The following is a 21,451-nucleotide window of genomic DNA, read 5'->3' as shown; positions in this document are numbered from 1 at the left end:
TTGAAAAAGTGAAAATGGAAAAGAACAGAAGGTCAAAAAGACAAAAGGCTTTAATCAGAATTATTCACTACACAATAAAACTAAAAATATAGTGTATTTCTTATTAAATCAATAATCTCAGAGCTAGCTTATCAAATATATACTGATGTTACTCACCCATACTAATGGCCATGGGCAATCATTTTCACCCAGCCTTGTGGGGTATCCTTGAGGGGTATCACCATGTAAGAGAAGGATCTTCAGACACCTTAGGGAGGTATGCTAGAAATACCCCTCATCAAAAAGTTGGACTGGTCTTTTGTAGTATTAAATGTCTGACTGTCAGTCATATACAATTATGTGTTGTACCCGTTGTGGTGGGCTGACTTTGGCTGGGTGCCAGGACATGAAGCCACTCCACCACTCCCCAGCTGGACAGGTGAGAGAGAATAAGATGGAAAACAACTCATAGATTGAGATAAGGCAGTTTACTAGGGCAAAAGTGAAAGTATGGGAGTGCATAGGCAAAGAGAAAAAAAAAAGTATTCTCTTCCCATCCGCAAGAGATGTTCAGCCATTTCCCAGGAACCAGGGCTTCAGCAGGTGGAGTGGTTGCTCGAGAAGGCAAACACTGTAAAGAGCAAAAGCTGTTCTCCCTGTTCCTCCTCCTTTCCTTAGCTTTTATATCTAAGATGATGCCCTTTAGTGTGGAATATCCCTATGGTTAATTTGAATCAGCTTTCCTAGCTGTGTCCCCTCCCAGGATCTTGCCCACCCCCAGCCCCTTGATGGGGGTGGGGTTATGTGGAGAGGCAGGGCTGATGCTGTTCCAGTGCTGCTCAGCAGTACCCAAAACGCTGGTGTGTCATCAACCCCTTTCCAGCTAACCATGCAAAGCCCAGCACTGTGAGAGCTTCTAAGGGAAAAGGAGCTCCAGCTCAGTCAGACCCAATACACCTACTCAGCAAAATGTGCTTTATTGCTGAAAGAGATATTATCAGCTCTTGGGTTTCTCCTACTTGACACTTCTGGCTCTCACACTCCTCTCAGTACCTGCACACCCATACTGGTGCCAGCCTTAGCTCGAAGCATCTGTCTGGCACTTGCTCATGATGGGTCTAAATTGAGATTGTTTGGCAAGCTTTCTTCAACACCAAAAATCCTCTTTGCTCAGTCCATCATTGCCAACTTGTAAATGAGGCAAAGTTTGAGCTTCTGTACCCTAGCCCAGAGAGAGTGTCCTATAGATGCTTGAATACATGACTTCTTTGCATACCATGCAAATTTAAAATCTTCATTTTTCCCTTTTAAGCAGAGTGAAAATGGAGTTTGGGTAACTAAACTATAATAATAACATACTGTGTTGGTTAAGGAAAAATCACTGGCAGACCTATTGGACCCATATCTCTCCCAAAAATACATCTTGTTGAAGAATTACTTTTCCCCTGGCAGAGAGAGAGAGACACTGCTTTTTGTTGCTTCAGGAATGGGCACATAAAAATGTTTAGCTATCATATCCTCATCTCACTATTTCATTTTGATCTCATGAAAAGGTTTGAGAAATGAAGGTGGAATGGTGCTAGAAGCTTGATGACTATCACAGCCAACCCAGGATTAGCTCCTGCAGGAAGAGCCATTGTGCATATCTGCATCCAGTGACCATTAGGCAGGCTAAGTCTCAGCCCTCCCTGAGACAGCTGGTAGAGTGACTGTGTTGGGGCACTGAGGATGTCAGATCCAAAGGAAGCCCTACCACTGCTTTTTGCTCCTGCAGTTGCTGTGTGGCCCACAGGGCAGCCCTGCTCCTCCTGCACCACCACAGTGCTGTCTCTGAAGAAACCAGGGCAGTCCATGGTGAGGTGGGTGTGTAAACCCCTGCCTTGCTCTCTTTTGTACCTGTTCTTTAACATATAAGAGCATTTGGTTTTGAAGTGACAAACCTTATACAAGGCTGGAATTGATTAATGAAAATGGGACATATCAAAATTTGAGGCTGGCCTCAGCATCCTGCTGTAGCCCTCAATACAGGGAGAAAAGTCAACGCAAAAGGAATGCAGTGTACTGGGAGTTATCAGTCACCACTGGACATAGGGTGACCATGTACCCATCAGCCTTATTCTTTCCAGAGATGACAAAATGAGCCCTCCTTTTCTCTCTCTTAACTCAGCTGTATGAAAAGTAAAAAGGGGGGAAAAGGACATGTTCCAACCAAAAATATCAATACAAGGGAGCCCCACAGAAGCCTCTTGAGATTGGTCTCAATTATGGGTCCTATCCCTCCACAGAGTTACTCTAAGAATTGTGATAAAAACCCTCTCTGCCTCTCTTTTAGATAGATAAAGAGAGATATGTATTGCCCAAATATAATATGCTAATACAAAGATGACATTTCTCTGTTGATTTATATGTTACCTTGTTGGTTCCTTCTTAGTTTCTGTACATAATTTAATTGCAGTTTAAAACAAATAACTGGACAAATTCTGTAACAAAATCAGAAATCCATTTTCTCACTCACTATGAAAGAAATTTCTCACTTATTTTGGGGGATCGAAAATTCAACAACTGAGTACCTTTCTAAAACCAAAGTCTACCACCTGCTGTTAACCCGATATTGGATGTAACCGTTGCATATTTGTCTGTAACAAGCTGAGTGAGATGTTATTTAATGAAAGTTGTTAAGGAAACCTGCAGAGCAGCTCTCAGTTTGAGAAGGCAGTTTAAGGGATCATGAAGTGACAAACCAGCATGACAGGCCTTCCATATTTTTCAGCAGCAAAAGTGCTGAAAAAACTCCTCACTAAAACAAAAAGCCCAGCATGTAGTAAAGAGCACGGGCTGCAGAGCCTGTGGGCCTAATAGGGCTCTCAGAGGGTGTGCAAGAAAACAGATCTACTTGATAGTCTGCTGAAAGGTCTGCTGTTAAAAATCACCTTTTAGTATGAGACTAATAACCTCCAATTTTGCAAGGAAACTTGTGGATAACATCTAGTTTTGCTGTAAATCCAGATGTTCCACTTGCACAGTTTTACAGTCACAGTCAGGGCTTTTTCCATGGGGCTGGGGACAGGCTGACACTCAGGGCTAGGACCAGGCAGTCATCCCTGAGTTGCCAGTTTCCTGATGCACCTTGACTGGAAGCAGCTCGTGGGTCAGATCCCTCTCCCTTGGAAGCACCCAGGACACCCTGCAGCCATGCCAGACATCCCTAGGGGCTGCATTCAGGGTCCTCGAAGTTTGTATGTAAAGGGTTTCTGCACTGCAGTTTCTCTCTTTTAGTCCTAATTACAGTTGCAGAACATTTGAAATTTTTTGCATATATATTAAGTGGTGTCTCATAACAAGTCTTTTCTTCACAGGTGGGTAATAAGGTCCTTGTGAATTCATATCCAAACAGATGTATTCTCTAGATCACAGAAATGAGGTGTTGAGCTGCAAGTAGGACAGACTCAACAAACAGTACAGCAAGAGCTTGCCACACTTACACTGCCAGTGTGTCAGGTTGCAGAGATGAGCTGAACCACAAATGATTGCATAGTAAGGTGTATTTTCCTCCTTTTTAATGGAGCATATGTATACAAATAGATTATAACAGCCTTTATGTAAGCACAAACTCTTATCCCTCTCTCCTCTACAGGAGTTAAGTAAGCTTTGTTGATAAACTCCCAGACTTCCAAAGAAAAATTGAAGTGTTCATGCCATTAATTTTCATTTCTGCTTCCTCCTTCATGATTATTTTAACCAGTGCAGTGGAGTTATTTTCAGAGGCACCTAGCCAGAGAATCATTGCACTCAGCTTTCATGCTGGGAGATGGAGCATTTGGATTTGAATATGAATTTGATAGTAGCAACAGTAGTGGTGGGAAGCTTTATCTGTGAAAGGGAGGCAAAATGGAGCAGAACTGAGAACTCCATCAGCAAGAGAGTCTGTTATAGCTGTGCTGCAGTAGTTCAAGTCCTTTATCTTTCCCCTCTTAATCAAGTGAGAGAAATCGTGTTCCTGGCTCAGCACTTCTGGGCATGCTGTAAAAACACAAAGCCCTTGATAAATGTTGGCCTCTACTAATTTGTGTCAAAAAGAACAAAGGTTGTCTAACTAATTTGGGGGTCTACAAGCACTGATTTGGGCTGAAATGCTAAACTACAATCTAATTTCCTAATCTAATTATTTGCAAAATAATGAAATCTAGCGGGGGACCAGCTAAGGGTTAGGGAGAATGTTTCTCATGGAGAGAGGCAGGTGCCTTTGCAGGCAAATAGTAAGCAGCCAAAGTGAAGCTCTTAGGCTCTGAAATCCACAGAAAAGCTGGGAATCCTCACATGGTCTCTACTCAGATCACTTTTATAAACTATCCTTGAAAAAGAGAAAAGTTCACTTGCTTATATACTCATAACTGTGCTGGAGAAGATCAAAATTCATTTGATCTGAGAAGCTGAAGCGGTGTGGGAAAACCATCGTGCAGTGCAGTTCATGGCTACGTTCACATGAAAGTCATGGTACCTGTACTTCACACTGCCCTATTGAATCACTTGTTGTATGATCAGTGCTTGCTGATATGTCTTTAAACAAAAGTAAGTCAAATGGACTAAAGATATTTTTCCCTTTTTATTAATTTTTTTTTAGGAAAATCAGGTTCTGTTTCATTCTTTTTTTTTTTTTTTTCCTAGCTCACTTCCTTTCCTTCCACTGTTGCCTTGCCTCTGCCTTTCCCTTCCCGTGTGGCTGACCTCAGCCACTGACCTGCTGGATGAGTGTAACTGGCCTTGAGACACCTGCCACTCTTCCCATGGTTTTAGTGACCCTCGCTTTAAGGACTCCTTACAGGATCTCACTTACGCTTCCTATTACCTGCTGCTTATCCTGTGCCACTTTTGTCTGCCTCCCTCTCTTCTATCCTATGATCTGCTGTGTTGTGATTTCCACTCTCCTTGAGGGATTCCCTTTTCTTCTTTCTGGCTTTCCTTTGAGGAATCACAGAAGATTTTGACTGAGACAACTGGCTAACAGAACCCTTTAATTTAATTGATGCATTCTCTTGGAATCTAGGGCCACCAAGCCAGTTTTCCCTAAATCCATTCTTCCATTATGTTTTCTACCACAGGGCACAACTAAAGGGACACAAAGCTGAATGTCACCTTTGCTGGAGTGTCTGTAGGTTCCCATATTCAGACTTCATCTGAACTTTGCAGCTTCTGTCTAGCAGGACAAGGTTTTTCCTACTGATTTTTACAGATAAGGTTCTTATCCTGGCTGTCCTTTCACAGTATTTATCCACCTATGTACAAGAACTATACTCACCTTTGTACAAAAAAAGTGTATCTTACTGTTTCTTTTTCTACATATCCACTAGTAACCATTTTTGGAGGTGGGATGTTGGCTTTTGGCTTAAACCAGATGGGCAGCCTAAGTGCTTTCTTTGCTTTTGACCATGCTCCATAAATTCGGCTTTAATCAGTTCTCCTGGCCTGTTCTTTTGACCCCATTTTTTTATGTCTGTGACTTAAACTCCCGTTTGTGTTTTAGCCTTTAGCTTTAGAAAGTTGATTCTTTCAAGCATAAGCTTCTGTATGGGTATTCATGTCCATCTTGCCCAAGATATGAATCCAAGACTTGTGTGAACTTGTCCTGTAAACTCTTGAGAGCTGGGACTATCATTTTGTCCTGTGTATGCACTGCACGTTCTTGGAGAGCCTGGTTCTCTGATCACCTCTCTGTAGTGCTGCCCAGACCATCAGTAAAGGAAGAGGATTATGTGAAGAAGTTTGGTAGCTGTGGGATAAAAATTAAATGCTGGCACCCCAGTGGTTTAGGAAACTATGCAACAGCCCTCTTAAGTTTGTATGTCGTCATCCTGCTTTTCTTAACATTATTCAGTGCCTAATTGCTATGGGGGGTGGGGGTGGGTAATAAGTGTTGTTTTCAATATTATGCAAAGATGGCACTGTTCCAGTGTGGCAAGCTGCAGTTGTCATGTACACAGCATTCTGACAGGACACTGTAAGTTAGTGACTGGGAAAATATTAGTAATGGTAAAAAGAGCTATTAATAAGAGAAAATTCACAAGGTAAAAATGATGACACTGTTAATATGACTCTAGATGTGAAGGACAGATAAACACCCTGGACCGAGTCTTGTCAAATATTAATACAAAACCTCCAACTTTTATAGTTATATGTGATGGAGTATATAGCGGAAGTACAGAAATGTGATTAAGTGTAAGTGAGGTTTGTCACTTCCTACAGCTTTATTTGCACATTTCTTAACAGGAAGGCAGTACTTTGGGGGCATTATGATGTGAGCTAACTTCTTACTGCATTTCATTAATTGATTTATGTGATATTTGAGACCAATGAATGATGTCCTAGAAAGAAGCTGAATATTCAGGATGTATATTTTTATTTTTGTAGAAAATAACTACAATGGCTACATTCCTTCTTTCTGCTGCAATTAAATTGTTTTAAAATAAGTATGCCTCATACATAAACTGGACATTCAGTATTGTTTCACTCTAATTCACTCCAAACTATCTATCTCCAAGAGTCTCAGTTACCCTGCCTCAGAAGCAGATCATAACACTTAAATACAAACATTGCAGCTATTATAAGCTCAGGGAGTAATTGAATATGGATCACTCTGAACCCTGACAATGTGGTTGCCAGTGAGAAAGAAATTATTGTTTATGACTTTATCCTGTAAGTAAACGTTTAGGGAAAATTCTAGATAATTTTAAGACCAAACCCCACTACTTACACATATCCATGTGTCTTATAAACCTTTTTTAATTGTTTGGCTCTGTGACTTTTTAATTCAAATTTTAACACAGATTTGAACTACCATTCTCAGTTCATTTTGAATGACCACCTTAATTCTGAACTACCATTTTGTCTTAATTTTATTTTAAGAAACAGGCAGTATGTTAAAAGAGTTATAAAAAAGGCTTTTCCTCCTAGGTTTATATTTTATTAGAAAGCTAATGAGAAAGCTCTGATTCCTTGGGGCTCCACAGTCAGCTGTATTAGCAATCTCTAAGTAACAGACAATCTAGTTCAATTTTCTTCTTAAATTAATATCATAATGATTTTTCTTTCAGTGTCAAGTAAATCTTGCCATCAACAAATACTACCAAAAAATCCCTTTGTGTCCAGGCACAGTAAATTGCAAAAGTACAGCCTGGTGTAGATCTCATGCTAAAGCTGTAAATTGAAATTAAATGTAATTTTTTGCTGTAACAGTTCTTCTTGCAAAAACAGTATTGGTTCTGCTGCTAGAGTAAGCCACAGGACTGGGACTGCCCAGAGGCATAACTCAACAAGAACTCATATTTCAGGAGATTAAGCTAGAACTCAACTTACTTTCTGTTTTCTTATGTTGTGGCTGGTTTTTTCTTCTGGCCAGATAACAAATGACCTTCAGCTCTTTGCTTTACTCACAGCAGTTCAAGCACACTGGTTTTGTTTTTGACCACAGCTTTTATTTAGCCCCGATATCCCACACTGTGCCTGATGATTCACTGAATGTCTGAGCCTCAGTGTCGTCACGCAGCCTAGCTTCTCTCCAGATTTCCTGTTCTTACAGAAGGCACTGTCAAGACCTTTGCTGTGCTAGAGCTGTAGCCAAGAGACATTGCAGAACCAGAGCTTCAACTGTGCTTCTTAACATGAGGTGTCACTATGAAATAGCCTTGCTAAGTTTTACAGTAACAGGAGGGAAAAAAAAAAGAAAATTAGTCCAGGCAGCTGAATGGCAGAAAACCAATGACCTATATGGTCAACAAGGGCTTGGCACTGGTGCCAAAATGTTGCAGGTCTTGTTTCTCTAGCACCTATATGTGAAGGGAAGAGTGGCTAACTATCCTGCTCTTCTAATCAAAAGACTTGCTTATTTGTAGGCATCAGATTTTATAGAAGTAGTAGCCAAAGTGGTGCCAGAGAAAAGTAAAGAGAACAAATACAAGAAAAGACGGCTTATGGAAAAAGACTTCCTTCAGAAGTGATTGCATTAACTTCAGAAAGTGTAAGATTGACTGAAGGGTGTGATTGTTTTGATGTACAGAAGATTTTTAGGAAGTGAAACTCTGTTTCTTTCCCATGGTATGGTAGAAGCAGGCCAAGAGACAGTCTCTCAGGAAAAAGGACTTTGTTTTCCCCCTGTTTGCTGCCATCTGAAAGTATAGTCACTGCAGCAGGCTATCCTAGGAACTGTGAAATCTCCTTAAGTGGATGAGATATAAAAAAAAAAAAAATCATTTTGGAATGGACTAAAATAACTTGAAGCACAGATTAACAAGAGGTATTGCTTGGTTTGGTGTAGTTAAGATTCCCAGAGGCTCAGCCTGGTGCAGCTGCCTCAACCACCCAAGCCCCACTGACTTGGGGCATCACTGCCATTTCAGCTCCGCAAGTCTCTCATCATACATTTAATCAGACTTAAGATCATCAGGTCATATTTCTTACCACTCTTCAGACTTGGCTGAGGAGGCAGTCTGGGTATGCAGGTTTGTGTAAGCTATGGTCTTCAGGGCAGCCAGGACAAGGATGAGAGACGCAGAAATCTTGACTCCATGTTTCAGAAGGCTGGTTTTTTATATTATGATATATATTATATTTTAAATGCTATATTAAAACTATGCTAAAAGAACAGAGAGATTCATCAGAAGGTGAGACAAGAATAGAATGGAATGAATAACAAAGTCTTGTGACTCCCAGAGAGTCTGAGCCAGCTGCATCCTTGATTGGTAATTAAGTAGAAACACCTAACCTGGACCAATCAAGGAAGCACCTGTTGCATTCCACAGCAGCAGATAGTTATTGTTTAGATTTTGTTCCTGAGGCCCCTCAGCTTCTCAAGAAAAGAAAATCCTGGCAAAAGGATTTTCATAAAATATCATGGCTACAGTAAGCCAAAAATACTTGCGAGATTTGTTAAGCTGGAAATGTTTGTGCTAGGAAATGTTTGCTCAGAGTTTACATTAGACTTCATTAGGCCCATGGAAATACATTGTTATGTGACCCCTATATGAACTGTAAAGATTCAGTACTGTGTACAAGTTGTGGTGAGGCTCATGGCACAGCTCTGTGGTGACTGACAAGGCAATCCCCCACCTGCCAGTTGTTACACAGCATCCATCAACAGATATCCCAGGCTAGAATCTGCAAGTCCTGTTGTATATTTGCCAGAAGTTGTGTGGTTTTTCTCTGGATTAGCCCTCAAACACACACACACACACACACACACACACACACACACACACACACACACACACACACACACATATATTTTAGTGACATATATTTAGTCACATATATTTAGTGACTGACCAGATCATATTTACAGCCTCTCTCCTTTCTCCCTCCCACACCCCTTTCTCTAGTATATTTCAATTATTTCTGCTTTTAAATCAAGCATACTATCCTATTTTCTGGTCCATTTGAACATTACAGACAGGCGAGGTGAGGTAAAAGGACAATGTTAATTCCAGAATGCTCTCAGGGAGCTGTGGAGACAACTGAGGAGGAAGGTGATTGGGCCAGTGGATGGTGACTGCTGCTGGGAGGAGACCCCAGCCCCATTTCTCCTCAACCACTTTCTCCTTCCTAAGATTTTTTTTTTTTAATCAGACACTCTGCTAAGCTGACAGCAAAGAGCGTGTGGTTGCTGTTTCACTTTAAGTAAATTCTACATTCAGATCTGCAAGATCTACTAAAACTACAGTCTTACATTTCTGCACCTAGGTAATGAGACCTTCAGGGAAAATTGTGAAGAACGTCTATTTATTACCTTCTTGAAAGAGGCTACCTTCCTTTCAGTGCAAGCAGAGAACCTGCCTGAAGCAGGACAGTGCTAAGCAGTTGCTGCTCTTCATTTTCAGAGCTGGGCTTCTAGAAAAGCCATTCACCTCACAATACCTCATGGAAAATGTTTATACAATGTGTAGAAAAAAGGCCACAAATAGTTTTAACCTGAGGAAAATACAAGTATATTTGATAAGAAGGAGAATCTTTGTCACATAAGGATGTTTGTTCTTAAGGATGCTTACAAGACTGGGATATTTCCCTCCCAATATTACTATCCCCATCCTGTTGGAGGATAAAATAAGACTTATTCCAAATGCAGCTGTCTGCAGCCAGCTGAAACTGGAGGATCTAACTACATAAACAAGTTCATCCCCTTGATGATCAGGACTTGTTTTTTCAGTAACTTGTGGTCACTGCAGGACAGACCTCAGCGACAGCATCACCTAGGACTTGCCATTTCTCGGTTTCTCTCTTGGGATGTCTTTTTTTCTTAAGTTTCTACATTTCTTTGAGACAAAACAGTACCTTTTTGGAGGTACTTTATTCCTGAACCAACTAAGATATCATCTGGAAATGGTCTTAGTGTGATGCATGATCAACTTGCAGTTAAACACACAAATGTTAACGTAAGATTTTTTTGTGTACAAAGCTGTCAGAGAAAAAACACGAATGTAACAACTGCGTGCAAAACATGGTTGGTTTTACTTACAGTGTTCCATCAGTATTTACCTTGGTTTTTTCACAGATTTTTTTTTCACTGTGATCAAGATGACAGCAGTCCCTGCATCTCACACTGTTCCTCCATTAAACACCTTGTGTCATTCTACAGCTTAGTTTGATGAAATTTGTTCAAACCTCTGCATGAACAGAGAATTGCCAATTTTTTTTCTGGCACATCCTATGGCTTCATGACTGATACTGATTAAAATATCACGAATACTTATTTTCTCTTCTCAAAAAAGACAAGAGTGCTTTTACATAATTTTATCCTCGTCTACACAGTCCTGACTTATTCCTGAAGCATAGGACCCTGTTTGCTGGGCTATGAGCCACTTTAAACATAAAAGTTAACTTAAAAATGTAACTATACCTCAGTGGCAACTTAGTGATTTCATAGCTTAGAGGTGTGATACATTACCCAAAAGTCTGCTGGTATAATGTGACAAAAGTGTCTTACTTTTTGATGTGGACTGTTACCAGTGTAGACCAACCTTTTCCTGCCTCCACGGAGCTCATGAGCTGTCAAGCTGCAGAGCTAACTCACCTCACTGGGGACAGTTCAGTAAACAGCACAGATGAACTCCTGTGTGTCCTTGGCACCTCCAACTTCAGGTATCCACAGGAAGCTGCCTTTGGAATAAGGTTTCTTCTCATGCCAGGCTTCTGATTTGCTCTAGAATTGCTTTGAAAGGCAAGATACCTTGTTTTCTTTGGTCCATGGAATTCCCATTTTTTCATGGAAAGATAACAAGAAAAACGTGTGAAGAGCTGCTGAGCAAGAAGAAAAAGAATGGCAGCTATTTAATACGGGAGAGTGAGAGTGTGGAAGGAGCCTTGTGTCTCTGTGTTTTGTAAGTACCCTGACACTGATTTTTATGAGCTTTCAGTTGGATCCAAAGACAACAATCATCTTCTCTAACATTAATAGTTCTTCCCTGATATTAACAGACTCCAAGGGAGTGTGTCTATGTATTCAAGTGTGCTGGTTGCTTTGGGTTTCCTTTATAGTGACAAGTGAGGGGGTGGCATTTCCAAAAAGCAATTTTATGTAACAGATGATAAATGAACTATAGTCGGTGATGCTGGTCTCTCTCTGCAGACAATAAGAGGAGCCCAGAGAAAATACCTCAGCCTGCCGAAAGATACTAAGATCCTTACTCAAAGCAACTGCTTCTGTAATGATGAGTAAACGGCATTTTAGCAATGTTGAGACACTGAAAAGTCTCATGGCAAGTTACAAAACCCTCCTTTGTAGACCTTCTGTCTGATAAAAACTCACTCAGCCTTGTGTTTCAAAGGAATTTTACCTGATATAAAAACATAGGCTGAGGCTGAACATTACAAAGTTCTGTTTAAATTTATATGACAAATCCACAGACAAGATGGGCATAGAAAACTGCTACTTCTAGTCCAAAGCTTTAATTACTACAATTAAAATTTTATTATTTTCTTTTTCTGTAGGGAGTAGCACTTTTATTTCCCTTTTTACTCTTTTCATATATATCTGTTAATAGTGCATTCAAAGTTTAAAAACTAAAATCTAGGTCTTTGTTTGAACCTCTGCAGTTTTGCACTCTTGTTGTAGATGTTTGAGTGTGACATGAGAACCTTTTAACACATCTAATTAATGAAAAAATATGAGAAGATGTTTTTATCAATCACTAAAAATGAATTTGTTATGAAATAAATCAATGGAAAGGGGAGAAAAGGAGAGAGAGAAGTGGAGTACTACTGGGTTGGCAGGTAGAAGAAAGGAGAGCTGCAAAAGAACAGAACGAGTAGAAGAGAAATAGCAAGTCAGGGACAAACAGAGCCCTCAGCAAGGCAGCTACAGGAACCTGCTTTCAGTATGGTGTGAAATGAGACAATGCAGGGGCTGAGGGGAGGGCAGGGAGGTGGAAGGGAAGGCACATACATATATTATCAGAAGGTTCAAATGGGGAACCTGACACAGAGGAAGAATGACAGTGTTAGTTAGAACCTGGGTTAGGCTTTGTGCCACACCAACACAGTTGCTTTTTTTTTTTTTTTTAAGGGCAAAGCGGATTTGCCTTGTGATGTCTTGCAGACATACTTTGGCCTGTCACATCTACCTGCCGCAATATTCTGTGTAGGCACATGAAAAATCATGACTTCCAGTTTGCCTCGTGGGTTTTAGTGTTAAAAGCTGATAAAACCTGAAGTGTTTAGTGGATTTGCCTATAATCCTGACATGAACAAATGCCATAGTTAAACTGTGAGAGCAGCAGCAGTGGTACACAAATGGTGGCTTGCACAGATCAGAGCATGGCTTGTGTTCAGACAGCACATGGAATAATACTAGTGCACTGGCTGAGAATTGCCCCAGAAACTGGGCTGCCTGGCAGTGGTTCACTAGGCAAACTGCTTTAAAACTAGGCGCAACCAACACTGAAACTTAGTAATGTTCAAAGGCAACTTTTGAATTAGCATTGCATCTCAACACCTTGTTTAGCACCTAACATGGTTTATGTGCAAACTGATAAACCCTTCTCAAATTAACTGATCTGTGGGCAGAGACACTGATCCACTTGCTACAGCAAACAACCAGAATTTCTTGTCCTTTTCTACTGGGATATGGGGAGGAGTGCATTCCCATGGAGGACCTGGGAGGCAGAATGGTGTGACCAAGTCAAACGCATCTGTCCTCTAATCGGGCAAGGTGCACGGCTCTTCCTCCACAGCACATTGTCTCTTTCATCTAGAATTATCCCAGGTCTCTGACAGCACTTCAGTTCAGACCTACTGGTTTTGCTACTGTTCTCCTTACTGCTCAACATGCCATTTCCACTCTCACCTCGCTTTTCTTCCAGACCAAACATTTTGTTTATTTGTACCCTTTACTAGCTTGGTAAGCATTTAGTAGTTAATGAGGAGACAGATGTTTCCATTTTAATGGTAGTTTCATGTTCATTTAACAAGAATTACAGTACCTAAATAATATCCAGGCAGAAAGGTTTTAATATTTAGTTGATCAGAAAAGAACAAGTTTCAAACACTATCAGCTCCTGGTGTTTCTTTTTCTCATTTCTCTGTCTCTGTAAGCACTCACATTTGTAAAAGTACTTTTCAGCAAGGAACATGTATATTTCCACAGGTATCTCAAGAAGACAAAAACCAAAATAGGCATCCCTATGATACCATGTTTTGAATTAAATTAAACCTGTTATGACTGAAAGCCTTATTCTGATTTCATTTCATAGTAACTTTTTTTGCAGAACAAAGTAGTTTATTTTCAGTAACCCTTCACTTCTGTGCAAGTGCCCTGAGCCAGGTTTCTGCTCCAAGATTCTCCTTCTCATGACAATAGCCACAGCTAAAGTCCTCCTGATGAACAGGCACACAAGTTAAAAAAACTTTTCAGATGCTGCTCCCCGCTCTCCCCAACCTCCTCACTTATTTGTGATGTACATTTTCTTGCAACTCTGCTACCTTTTTTGATCACAGTCACGATCTCCAGTCCACCTCCTGAATTGCTGATACTGTGGTATCTGATAAAGCTTTTATTTCTGTTGACAAAATATATCCAAAGACATCAGTAGCCTCAGTGTTCAAACACCTGCTTATTATCAAAAATAACAATGACTAAAACCTTGGGAAATGCAAAGGAAGAACATTATTCTAGAAGTAGGAGCCATACAGTCATTTTCTGGGTGCTAGTGACTGGAGGCCATTTTCTGCCTACATCTCTCCAAGAATTCAAGAGCCTTCTTGTGACAGAAATGCAAAATGAAGGTTCGAGCAGTGAGAACGATAAGAGAGAGATGAGAAGAGGTGATGTCTGTGGAATGAAATTATGCTTGTTAAAGGCCTATGTTAGGCTTAGTTTGTATGTTCTTTGCAACTCCTGGGCAGAGTAATCTTGTATTTCAAGATATAAAACCTTCACTCATTTTGTCATCTCTAGGATCCCTTCTCTTTTGCTTTCCTGTCTCTGCCTCATTCAATTTTACTGTACTTCTTATGTCTTTAATACTGTTTGCAGATGTGTCCACTTTGTTAATGTGATGTGATATATATATACAGTGTTTTTTCACAGCTTTGAGGACCTCATCTACACTTACCGTATCTTCAGAGAACACCAAGGATATTTTAGAATACAGGTGAGTAACTCTCATTGCATCTCTAACGATTGCTTTAAGGATCATAGATTTTTAAAAAATCATAAATTAAAATATCTTTGATTCATCTATGATCAATGATAATCTATTATAATTTTAGTCTATGATCATACATTTTTAAAAAATCCATAAACACAATACTATAGAAAATGTTTCCAAGTTTGCTCTCTACTCAATTCTTATGGATTAACTGAAAAAGTAGTTTTTGTAGAATTTCCTTATAATCTAAGTGGTTCTATTATTTATTATCCAGCTTTTTTCTCATTTGACCATTTCTTTTTGATAACACTGATGAAATATCTATTACTTTTTGTACTTTTTCCTGTTCCTAATTACTTTTTTCTACTTGAATGCGATGCTAGTGCATGCAGCATCTCATAGGAATCTGGGATATTACAATGATCTTTTTGATTTAAAGAACCTGTAATTCTGTTTGATTGTGAGTCACCTGAAGTGACAATGCCAAATAATGCTGCTTATTCAAGTAAAACAAATGTAAGAGAGACTAATGCATCAACCAAATCCCGAGGAAATGTGAAAGGACACTTAAAAGCTGGCTCACTCCCCTGCTTGTACTAGCACAGCCAAGAGGACGGCCAATTAAGCAGCATTTAAGTGGAATGAGGAAATCACTTCATAAAGAACATTCCAAGCTCTCATATGGTGGTAATTTATTGCTTATTAGTGGTTTTGGCTGTGTATGAAAGACACAATTTCCCATGAAGAAGAATAGTTTGCTGACAAAAAATATTCTGTTTTGGACCTTAGCCACTCTACTAGGGTTATGTTGTCATTCTTGTTGGCAGGTAACTCAGATATTTTTAGACTTTTCAAACCCATTCTTCCTTTTAAAGTTTTGCCAATAATGTGAAAAAAGAATTCAGTTCTTAGAAATTTTAAATCAGATTATTTTGGCTCACTAAAATAATTGACTGAAATAATGTATTGATGGTGGAGGACAGGTTGTTTGGGGTTTTTTTAAATGCCAGATTCAGACATGAGCTTTCTAGAGGGCAGCAGGCTGGCCCCAACCAGCTAAGTACCCCCACAGCTGCTCACTCCCTCCTTAGTAGGACAGGGCTGGGGGAAGAGAACACAAAGAGCAAAACTGAGGAAGCTCCTGGACCAGATAAAATACAGTGTAATAGGTAAACAGGTAAAGCAAAGTCATGCACACAAGCAAAGCAAAGAAGAAGTTTAGCAACTCCTTCCCATCAGGAGGCAGATATTTAGTGACCACCTGGAAAGTGAGGCCTCAGCAAACACATAACCACAAATGTCCTCTCCCTTTCCCTACGCTTTTATTGCTGAGTACAGTGTCAGATGGGGTGAGATTGGACAGCCAGCATCTTGTACACCCCCAGCCTACTCCCCAGTGGAATCAAGTGCAATAAAGACATCCTTAGTGCTGCACAAGCACTGTTCAACAACAGCCAAAACTTGGCTGTGTTACCAGCCCTGTTTCAGTCATAAATTCAGAGCACAGTACTATGTAGGCTGCTATGAAGGAAGTAAACTCATCCCAACCAGACCCAGTACACACAGGCATTGGCACCCAGTCCCTTCCAGGGCTGAATGGAAGATGAAGGATGCAGAAAACCAAAGAAAGTAAATACATGTTTCTTTGTTAGCTAGCAGATTAAGAGAAAGCCCCGTTCTCTTTTAATAACTACTGGTAGGCTGCTCACTGTCTGTCACTGCCCTGAAGTTACAGCACTGTAACGTCCATGCACAGATCCCTGCAGGGCTCAGCTGCAGGAGCAGTTCAGTCCTGTCATATGAACCCACAGTTAAAGAACAGTTTTTTGCACATGACCTTTGCTTCCCAGTGCTGATACTTTGCAGAAGTTTGAGTTCTGTTTGTCATGTAGTTATTTAAAAGGCAGCATTTTAAGTGAGAACTAAATATGTTATCCCTAAACTTTTGTTCTCAGACCAGAGTGCAGTGTGTAATGCTGTGGCTCTTCAACACTCTGCTGTAGTGGATTGCTGCAGCACACATCTGCACTAACAATTTAACTGGTGTGCTTTTGGAAAAAAAAAAGATGTTGAGAGAGGTTACTTTTAATGCCATAACTATGGCTACAAACAGATGTCCCTAGTGTTTTAAGGACAGTGCAATATTCTGTCACCAAATCTGTTTACAAAACAGCTTCTTGGTAAATAAGAAACAACTTAGCATTCTTTTCATTTAGGGTACTCCATGTGAAGGGAACTTGCAAACGCATTTTGTTATCCTTTCCTTACAGACTTCTGAAGGTGTTCCAGAGAGGACCTTCAAAACATTAAAGGACTTAATATACGCTTTTGAAAAGCCAAATCAAGGTCTGATAATAAACCTCCGCTACCCAGTGAAGAAACCGAAGGCTTTGCAAAGAAGCCAGAGGTTCAAGTCAGAAATGGACAATGTTTATGATGGTGAGAAACTTAGCTCTGCCTTTGTGGGTTTTTTTAAGATGACAGCATTGACAGGTTTGTGGTGAATACTTGCTAAACGTCTTGCATGGACAGAAGTTTTACATCCTCCCTTCTCTCTTAGGTTCACTGAAATGGTTATTCTTAGCTCACAGGTTACTTACCCTCACCTACTACAAATGAACAAATTAAAATCGCTAGAGATATACAATGATGAAAAAAGCTGCCTCCAGCTCTCTTGTTCATGGATGTTGATGCTTCTAGGCTGGAGAAGACTGAGAACCAGTTTTACTCAATGTGCTTCTGCCAAGGTACCAGGCCCTTGCACTTGGGGGTTGAGGCTGTCCTTTACCTTCATTGTCCAGGTTCTAAGATATTTTTATATCAAAACCTTACTTAGTCCTAAGATGGGCAGGCAAACAAGCCAGCTTGTGATTTGCATTCAAACATGACTAAGTGATAAGCGTATAGCCTTGTGCTCAGGATCACAGCTTTGGAACCAGAGTTCAGCCTCTCATTGCTCTTCTTCTGCTAATTTATGCTCACAAGTCCCAGGTGTAGGATGATGATATGATGCGTCTACCTGACAGAATTATGCAAATGGACACAATAAAGACAGAGGTTCTCATAAAGCTTTACGCTATGTTGTATAGCCCCATGTCACCCTTACATGCTTGTTTTGTGAAGCATGACTGCAGATACTGTTGATAACTTGCTAGTATCCCTCACACCATTCTTCATGTTCCTGCTGTACAACACTAAGCTGCAACATCCATCAGGCCATGGGCTGCAAAACAACCCTGAGACTGCTCCATGACCTCTGGCAGAGTGTGCCTAGAGCCCCAGCCAGGACACACGTGAGTAAGGGAAATCCTTTTCTTAAGTACAGATATCATAAAGGAAACAAAACTTTGGAGTCTCCACCCTACCCTGTGATTTGCATCTCATGCCCAAGAGCAGCTCAGCACGGTGGTGTGGGGCAGTGTTATGATCCAGCTATTAAAGTTATTAGAAATGCCTCTGCCCAAATTAAGGTGCAAATGACAATAGTTTGGGTTTGATAGTAAATATGAGAGGGAGAGAGAGAAAAAGGAGTGTAAAAAGAAGAGAAAGGAGAAAGAGGTGGGGGGGACAGAAAGAGAGTGACAAACGATATCACCACTCCGCGAATCCCAGCAATGTTCCTTTGATCCTCTCAGCTGGTCTTCTTGGTGGTGAAGGTCTCCCCAGAATGCACAGAATCTGATGGCTTAATATACACTCAGGCTAGGTAGGAAAACCCAGGCACCTCCCTGGGGCAGGGGGGAGTTTGCCATTGTCTCTTACAGCAGACTCTGGGTTTTTTGCATTACGTGCAAGGAACGTCCAAGGCATCAGGAACGATTCTGGGGGGCACTTCAGGGAGTCTTTGATGGATTAAGGCACTCTTTCAGCTGCCTCTCACATGAATGCCCCGTGGATGTGGCCTTCTAAAGGTTGGGGGTTCCATAGCCAGTTTGTGTAAGGAGGATGGGTTCACTGCCCCTGAGCAGAGGTTACAACACACCAAAACTTCCTCCCCCCACCTCAGCTGGGGGAGAAATCTGTACAAACCTCCTCCCAGAAAAGGGGTCTGAGGGCTATGGCCTCCCCACCTTGAAGCAAAGCAGACATGATTCTCAGTACAGCTGCTGCGTTTGGCTCACATTCTTTTCCTTGATTACTTGTTTCAGGTGATTGAAGAATGATTTTTCCTTTATCTAATCTCAGTCCTTCGACTTTCAGTCCCAAGTTCCAGTCAGGCAACTTCAGGGAGGCTTCTTTGCTCGTAGCTTCTTTATACAGTTTTTGTTATAATGAGCAGAACTTTATATCAAAGTTTGAGGCATGAACTATTTCAGTCTCTGTCAGTGCCTCTGTGCTGCAGTTGTGTGTTTCACACACCACAGCAGTGCAACTGCTCTGGCCAAGCTCCCCTGACACTGCCCGCTCTGCTGCAATTCTGGGGCCTGCGGCCCAGCAACCTTGCTGAGGGGAAGCCACAGAGACACATTTCCCATGTCATCAGCATTACCTTGTCACCTGTATCACACAGCAAATAGGCCACATTTTGCTCTAAACATTTTGCCTTAAAAATGTTGTTATGGTTTCTTATCATTGCTGTTGCAGTGAGACAGAAAATATTGCAGTAACATGGATATGTTTTTAGGAATTTTTGGTCCTGCAGTAGGAATTTATCTAGAAGATGAACAGTGTCCTCATCTGGAATCACAGGGAGGAAAACAAACCCTTTTATTTCAATGTCAAAATATAGGTAGTCTTCCATAAATATGGAGGCTTTTTTAGAAATAATCAAGCTACTTTGGAATTGCTTTTATTAAATTTTGATTTAAATTTCATTTATACAGCATTCCAAACTTCCCTCTCAGGCTGCATTATTACATGCCCACAGCAGGGGCTTATGTAAATGTCATGCTCTCCGAAACACAGGCACTGCCCAAAGCACAGCAGTGCTCCCTAAAGCAAGCAGTCCCTCACATGCTACCAGCAGCTGGCTTTGCTACAGACATGGGACTGAGCGCTCCAGCACGACCAGTGGAACACCTCAAGGGACTGAGTTCACGATCCTGGGGGCTGGAGACATTGGAGCTTTGTTTTCTAGCCTCGGAACTGCTTTTCTGGGGGCAGCTGCTCGAAGAGCAATAGGTTTCCATAGTGGAGCTTTGAGTTCCAAGCACTTCTTCCTTTTCCCTGGCTTCTCAAAAACTGTAACCAATCTTAAGAAGTGTAAGAGAGAATAGGATCTTTCAGGCTCTCCTCCTTTAGTCAGGATTAGAACTTTTCTCTTGGGTATTTATTTACAGAACAAGGGACACATTATGAGAGTCACAGATATCTCAGCTACTGATTTGATGTAGCAAGAATGGATGATTTCTGACATTTGACTGTTCCTCAGGAAGGAGGGGGTATCGTGAATACAACTGTTTACAACAGTGCTTGCTGGCTCAGAAAAGGCAGGGCAGGCTTTGCCTTTTCCTGGTGAATCCAGTCCAGAGGACGGGGACCTAAACGTTGGCCCTGCAATAACAGCACACTAAGAAACCAAACTGAGTTACTGATACCTGCCCTGCCACAGGCTGTGCTGCTTCCCCCAGCCTTTCAGAAGAGTGCCTTGCAATGACGTCTTTTTTTGTTTGTATTGATTACTTCACAGAAGTTGATGATGGCGGTGATTACGTCGATGTCTTACCCTGAAGGATCTGTGCCTGATGGCTTTGGAAGCTGCCATTCCAGGATGCCCCCTGCGCAGGGCCTCAGCTAGAGAGAGCTTCCAGCTGGGTGTCCTCTGCTCTAGATCTGGAATTACCTCCTCCTTTTGCAGACTGTCAGAGTAGCTCTATCTTCAACCAGTAGATCCAGTACAAGCTATTATGCATGTTTTCTCAGCAATAAAAGAAGTACTTTTTGTTAACAGAAACAAACACACACATAGGTATGGGGGAAGGTGTCCATGTATGTGTCTTCTGGTGGTTTTCAGCCAGGAAAGTGTCCAAGATATTGACTGCTAGAGTGAACATTCTGCTAGAAGGCAGCAATATAAATACATTAAATGAATAGGCATAAAGCAGTAATTTATGGCAGAATTGATAGGTGTTGATAAAAACCATATCTGACAAAACTATTTAGCATTTTAACATGCTTTAAAACCCCCTAACTCTGTTCTTCTGCACATGATTCATGTTACCAATGAGGATGGAGAAGTGAATAGTAGTTCAGAAATGTCAAGGAATACTAGTAGTTTGTAGCTTGAATAATGCAAATTAAAACAAAAATGCTGTGTTAAATCCAAGCCATAAAAAAAAAAAAAAAACAGAGGAAAATGGTTTGAAATACTTTTAACTTTGAGGAATGGTTCTCACAGATTACAAGAGGACTACAAGTTGTACATACATGTCAGCATGAACACATACTTCTTTTAATAGGTCCTGTACATATGGAATACTTACTCCATTTCATTTTCTACTGCTATTAGTTCTGTATTATGCATATGTCTTTTGTTGTTTGTTTGTTTTTAATGCAAGAATTTGCTTTAATATTAACCCCAATTTTAAATATTTAATAAATACTTCAGTTCTCAAGGGGGCCTGCAACTAGCAGCCACAGCCAAAACTGGAATGTATGTCCTGAGTCTTCCAGTCACTACTACAGACTTGCTCACCATTTGAGACTGTGAAGAAGACATCTGTATTTGTTGTATTTTTAAGATCCTTCACAAATTATTTATGTATTTTAATGGGTAATACTAGTTAGATTTTTTTACTATTACGTTTCTCTCACACCATTATTTCTCAAAGGAATTTTAGACCTTTCAGTGCTTTGGACTTCATTATGAATTTAACAGTGCTGCAGAGTTTTTGGCTCCAGGC

At 40.7% G+C, this 21,451-nt stretch overlaps 1 protein-coding gene across 2 annotated transcripts; it reads left to right on the top strand.

Moving 5' to 3' along the window:
* The first annotated feature begins 10,963 nt into the window (after positions 1-10,963).
* SH2D1B (SH2 domain containing 1B) lies at positions 10,964-21,325 on the top strand. 2 transcript variants are annotated; one of them, XM_038148493.1, is made up of 4 exons: positions 10,967-11,342; positions 14,549-14,612; positions 16,880-17,048; positions 20,239-21,325. In XM_038148493.1, exons 1-4 carry the CDS (start codon positions 11,209-11,211, stop codon positions 20,277-20,279), a joined length of 408 nt encoding a protein of 135 aa, XP_038004421.1. In that variant the 5' UTR covers positions 10,967-11,208; the 3' UTR covers positions 20,280-21,325. The 2 variants fall into 2 exon arrangements, with proteins under 2 accessions (XP_038004413.1, XP_038004421.1); XM_038148485.1 differs by lacking the exon at positions 20,239-21,325 and having other exon boundaries at positions 10,964-11,342; positions 16,880-20,227.
* The last annotated feature ends 126 nt before the right edge of the window (positions 21,326-21,451 follow it).

This window comes from Motacilla alba, chromosome 1, assembly GCF_015832195.1.
Source record: "Motacilla alba alba isolate MOTALB_02 chromosome 1, Motacilla_alba_V1.0_pri, whole genome shotgun sequence".
Lineage (NCBI taxonomy): Eukaryota > Metazoa > Chordata > Aves > Passeriformes > Motacillidae > Motacilla > Motacilla alba.
This window is presented reverse-complemented; position numbering and strand designations above follow the sequence as displayed.